General features: G+C 45.6%; 1 protein-coding gene across 1 annotated transcript; it reads left to right on the top strand.

The window, feature by feature from the left end:
• Positions 1 to 752: 752 nt before the first annotated feature.
• Positions 753 to 3,397, top strand: LOC125522388 (putative FBD-associated F-box protein At5g56390). The gene is made up of 3 exons (XM_048687446.2): positions 753 to 1,929; positions 2,237 to 2,416; positions 2,977 to 3,397. The coding sequence occupies exons 1-3, from the start codon at positions 949 to 951 to the stop codon at positions 3,262 to 3,264; spliced, it is 1,449 nt and encodes a 482-aa protein (XP_048543403.1). The 5' UTR covers positions 753 to 948; the 3' UTR covers positions 3,265 to 3,397.
• Positions 3,398 to 5,947: the final 2,550 nt, after the last annotated feature.

Raw genomic sequence — 5,947 nt, forward strand, 5'->3', positions numbered from 1 at the left:
ATCCTCTAACATTGAGAAGGGAAGTTAGAGAAGCTACAGTACCTTAACTTTTCTTCTTTTTATCCATATAATTAAGGCTAAAATGACTTAAAGTAATTTGCAAATTGATGATCTATTGTGTACATGTATAGTAATTACATATAAACATATTGATGGTGAAATAAAATTAATTTAAATTATTTATATCTACAGTAAACAACCTGGTAACTACCTACTAACAGTTCTAACTTTCTTTTATCATTTTACACTAGGCTAGCACTGTAGTGTGGTGACTTTCCTTCTCTATGTTAAAGGATCCGGTTCCAATGCCTATATGCTAACTCCGTCCCTGTAGTTGGCAGGGTGAGCGTGAGAGACGACCACGAGTCATACGTGACTGATTTTCTAGGCGGATGGGGCGACCGACAGTTTTCCGGTAATTTGCTTAACAAATAGGGGTAATCCCCCGAAGTGGACTTTTTGTATTAACTTGATGGCCAAAAGCAAGAGAAATTTTGTTTTTCTGGATTTTAGATTACACTAGGATTCTTCAAAATTCTTTGTTAAAAAAGGATTCTTCAAAATTCTTTGTTAAAAAAGACTTCAAAATTCTTATAAAAAGGTTTCATGCCAAACCGAGGTTTTTTTTGTGATCTTGATTCAAAAGGATTAACCCTCATAGCATCTTCACTAACACCCTCAGGCCACTTTTTAAAGGCCGGCGAGCAAAAGAAAGGCCCTAGAAATTTGGCATCGGAGCCACTTCACTGCCGGGCGGAGAAGTATAGAAGGGCTCTACACTAGAGTGCGTACCCTGGCCTGATCCCCACTCCCAAAAGCGCCGCAAATCACATCCCCATCCCCAAATCGAGTTCCCCTAGCGAGTGCTCACGGTGACCCGCGACTCCCACGCGTCCCCATCCCCGCCGCCGGCGGACCCGCAAGTTGTGATCTTTGGAGGCTGCATCCATGGAGAACATGCCGGAGCAGCGGCGGCCGAAGCTCTCCGACGCCGCGGATGCCGGAGGCGGCGAGGACCGCCTCGGCGCGCTGCACGACGACATCCTCATCCGCATCCTCCTCAAGTCCGGCGACGCAGCCGCAGCCGCTCGGACCAGCGTCCTCGCCCGCCGCTGGCGTCACCTCTGGGCCCTTCTCCCGGCGCTCTACTTCTTCCGCCCGACCGACCCCCGCCGCATACGCTCTGCCCTCGCCGCCCACCAAGCTCCGGTGCTCCAAGCGCTCGTCGTCATCGCACAGGGCGCCTCTCCCGGATCCGCGGGGGCGTGGCTTCCCATTGCCGCGCGCCGCCTCTCCGGCCCATTGGTTTTCCGCGTGCTGCGGCGGAGCACAGCTAAGAAAAGAGCCGCCTTGAAGCTGCCGTGCTTCGAGAAGGCCACCAAAATCGTGCTGCGACTAGGGTTTCTCCGCCTCGCGCTGCCGCCTTCCGGTGTATTCACCCGGATCCATCTTCTCATGCTGATGGAAGTCCGGCTGCGTGGTCCGTGTGGGCTCGGCGAGGCTGTCTCCTCGCCGCGGTGCCCATCCTTGCGGAGACTCGTCGTGAAGGATGCCTATGGTCTGGGCGACCTCACAATCCACTCAGAATGCCTTCTAAAACTGGAGCTATTTCGTCTGCCTGACTTGCAGAGTCTCACCGTCGTGGCGCCAGCACTCCAGCTGTTAAAACTGGATAATTGCTTTGCTCTGAGTTCGAGGCAACCAGTTGCCAACATCTCTGCCCCTCATCTGATGTGGCTCGCGTGGATGGATGATTATGATCAAAACTCTGTCCAGCTTGGTGAGATGGCATACCTGCAATCGCTTGTCACCCAACATTTTATCATGTACGGAGAGGATTACCATTCTTCACACAATCGCAATGGTGTGTGTCTTTTGCGGCACTTTGAGCACCTCCACCGTCTTGTTCTCACACTTCAGTGTCCTAAGGTGAGTTCATCCTTATGTTAGTTAGTACAGTAGTATATGCCACCATTGTAATATGCTAGCAAATCACTAGACCCATGCAGTTCAGCTTAAATGATACAAGTATGTTTTTTGAGAGACATTCTCACTTGTTTTGTTTTGTATGGCTTACTGCACCTACTCAGAAGAATGAAGTGAACTTGAATTAGTAAATCACCTCAACTGATCGAGTGCCCTCCCTCCTGCAGCACACCCGCACAAGAAAATGTGATTTTCTTTTCTTATCGAACTCTTATATATGATACTTTTGTTTCTGACTTCTTACGAATAGGACATAGCAAACAAGAAATACTTCATGGAGCAAATAACAAGGCTCCCTAACATTAAATTATTGGAACTGGGAATAACAGCATGTGGACATTCCTTTGGAGCCAGCTTATTCCATGTTATGAGGATGTGTACTGCAATAAGAGCGCTAGTTCTTGGACTTAATGTTGCACTTGAAGATGAGGTACGCTATTCTTAATTTGTTTATCTAATATTCAGATACCAGGAATGTCACATAAAAGCAATGTATGTATTTGCATTTTTAGGCAACTCAAGCTTGTAATCCCCTCTAGTTGTTTGCTTGATACTTAAACTTTGCTCCAAATTGTATCGGCGGTGTACATTTTGGGTTAACTTGTTAATTAACTTCTTTTGAAAGTACTGTTAGTCTATTGAAAATGAGAAGAACTAGTAGACAGGGTCCCGTTTCCATGAAATAGATGGGACCTCTCTTCTCCTACTCTCCTTCAGCAGGAAATTTAAGATCTTGTTAAATGTGTTATTGATAGCAGCAATTTAATATTGGTTCAAACACTTCCTATTTGAATATTGGAAGCATCACATTTTATGCAATAGGTTGCCTTCAAACTAATCTCCCCATGTCACTCTTTTGTAATTTTGTAGTAGATGACATATCTCGAAATATTCAGCCGGACTAATAATTTCCAGTTTCATCTCTACGCTCTTTAATGTCATCAAACCAGAGCAGTTGTTCTTATTAATCTGATGTTCCCCTTGTTTCAGGAAGAAACTCTGTGCCCGTCAGATTGCATTTGTGATCAGCCACCAAGCTGGAAAACCGAGGAACTCGTGCTGAATCGCCTCGAAGTAGTAGAAATCTCTGGCTTCAGAGGAACTGAACATGAAATCAATGCTGTGAAACAGATATGCAGTTGGGCAACCGTGCTAAGAAGGATGACAGTGAAGTTCCATGACTCGATCACTGAAAACAAGGCTGAAGTGCTCTGCGAGTTGTTAGTAACCTTCTCTAGGCTAGGATTAGACATGATTTTTATTTATAGGATGCCGTGAGAAAGTTCTGTATGCTCGAGAAGATGCCAAATTTCCAGCAACTTATGTGGGGCTGGACCCGACTTGTTTGAATTAGTGGCACTTGTTTGAATTATTTGTGTCTGATGAGACAAAATTTTCTTGGCACTGGTTGTCCCCTTGTTTTCGTGAGAGGTTGGACCGAATCCTGGAGACACTCTTGTGAGCGTTCTGTCAGCTGGTAATCTTTATCTGCCTCTGTGCTCTAACTAAGTCTGGTGCATAGTGATTTTGATGCACTCTGATTTTGTGATGTGCACAGTGATCTATCAAAATCAGGTTTGAGTGGATTGCTGCTGTTGCAATGCCGGAATAATTAACTGCAATATTCAGTTTGTGCAGCTAGAAATGAGCGGTCGTTTGCTGCTAGTTTCCCTGTTTTTAATTTATGGTTTGATACTGATGCTTGCTGTGAATTTTACAAGTGGTCAATTTATCCCTTATGCCTCTTAAAACAACAGCCATTTACCCTTCAAGTTTGAGAAATTAGCACGCTACTTTGGTTAGTAAGTTTGTAACAGATTTCAGTTTAAAAGTTTGCCAGTTTGTTGGAAAGGAAATGTTCGGAACTGATTTCATCTCCTCTGCTTTCCCTCGGAAAATTGAGATCTTGGATATGGTAACCGATGGCTTCAATCTTACACTTATGTGTTATTCGTTTGTCGAAAAAACATGTTATTCTTTTGTAAATCTGTTTTTGACGGCGCAACTCAAAGTATTGCGTCAGTTTATTGATTTCCAGTTTCATCTCCCTTGTTTCAGTTCTCAAGAAGTTGCCAAAATGCATACCTTTTGTATGGGAAGAAAATACATGGCTATCGATGAAATCTTTTGATGTCACCGCACATTGTAAGCAGCTAACTTACCACAAAACAATCAACTTGGACGGAGAAAGCGAAAATGCTTGAGCAATTAGCATGCGCACATGACGGACGGCGCTTGCTCGCCATTTGCCCAAAAACTTTAGTCACTGGCTAGTAGGGTCCCCCGTTTATTCAGGCACACATACCAGCAAATGTGGCCAACGGCCCGGCCCATCAAACCCACAAACGGGCCTCTCACGACATGACACACCGAGACCAGTTTATAAACGGGCTATGTTGTGCCGGCATGTGGGCCTCACCTCCTTGGACGAGCACGGCACACGTACTAAAAAACTCTGGAACGACACGACATGACACGCGAATATCCGTTTATTGGCGGGTCATGTCGTGTTGGCACGCTGGCCTCGCCTCCTTGGACGAGCACGGCACATGTACTAAAATACTCTAGAACGACATGTCACGCGAATACCCGTTTATAAGCAGGTCATGCCGTGCTGACAAGCTGGCCTCGCCTCCTTGGACGAGCACGGCACATGTACTAAAATACTCTAGAACGACATGTCACGCGAATACCCGTTTATAAGCAGGTCATGCCGTGCTGACAAGCTGGCCTCGCCTCCTTGGACGAGCATGTCACATGTACTAAATACGGTGGCCTAGGCCCGTGTGACACTTATGGGCAGTCATCATTTTTGTCCAATTAATTTGAAAAATGTAAAAAATACATAAAATTCTAAAAACAATATGGCAAAGTATCATATGAGATAAATATTGAGCTTTATTAGTAGATGCCTAATTAAAACCTTTCATTCCTTTTTTTTCAGTAAAACTTCTAATCTATTCATTTTCAATCATGACAGTAAAACGAACACTAGAAATTATAATAATTATATCCAAATTTATAGACCACCTAGTAACGGCTACAAGCAACTGAAGCGGGCTGAAGGCACGTCACCGTCATCACCCCTCCCACGTCAAAGCCGGACAAATTTTATTGTAGCAGGCAGTCGGGAAGTCGTCTTACTAACGCCCCATAGGACCAACGCACCAGAAAAACAACCGTCACCAATGAAGAGAGCCGTAGATCAAAAGGACCCAACCTGAAAACACATGAACGAAAACCGGATTCAAGTAGATTCATCAAAGACAACCACCAATCAAATCCCACAAGACTCGCCGGAGACACACCTCCACACGCCTCTGACGCTGCTAAACGCACCACCGGAAAAGGGGCTAGGCGGGCGAACCTTATTACATTTTTAGGGAGCTGTCGTTGTCTCGTCTTTCTGAATAGGACACAAACCCTAATAAAATCAAAAGAAACATCTAAAAATGAAGCCCTCCCGCCGGCGAGGGCCAGGACGCATCGCGTCCCCATGGCCCTAGGGCCACCGAAGACGAGGCGGACTGGCGGGAGACAAAGGAACCCTAGCTTTTTTGGAGGAAGCGGCGGTGGCTGCGTGTGAAGCTTGACAAAAAGGGATGTCCACGTTGAGTTTCAAAGGATCTGGCTAATTAGAGATGTGTCAAAACCTTTCATTCTTAGGAGGAAAAAAATAAAAAGCTTACTATAAATTACAAAAAGATAAAACCATTACAAAAGAAAAGAGAAAAATTACTTGTGCCAGGCAGGCCGTGCCTGTGCCAGCCTGCTACTAAGGGTCAGTTTGATTGCTGCCCTGGGTACTTTGTGCCTGAGCTGGAGGCTGCCTGAGACTTGCCTGAGTGTAGGCTGCCATCATTAGCCTGCCTTGAATCACGTGCGGCACAATTAGCCTGGCCCAAGCGTCCACCATCGAGCGCCTGGCCGCTGCCTGGGCTACTAATCCTAGGTGAGAAAG

This window comes from Triticum urartu, chromosome 7A (assembly GCF_056163025.1).
Source record: "Triticum urartu cultivar PI428250 chromosome 7A, HENAU_Tu73, whole genome shotgun sequence".
Classification (NCBI taxonomy): Eukaryota; Viridiplantae; Streptophyta; class Magnoliopsida; order Poales; family Poaceae; genus Triticum; species Triticum urartu.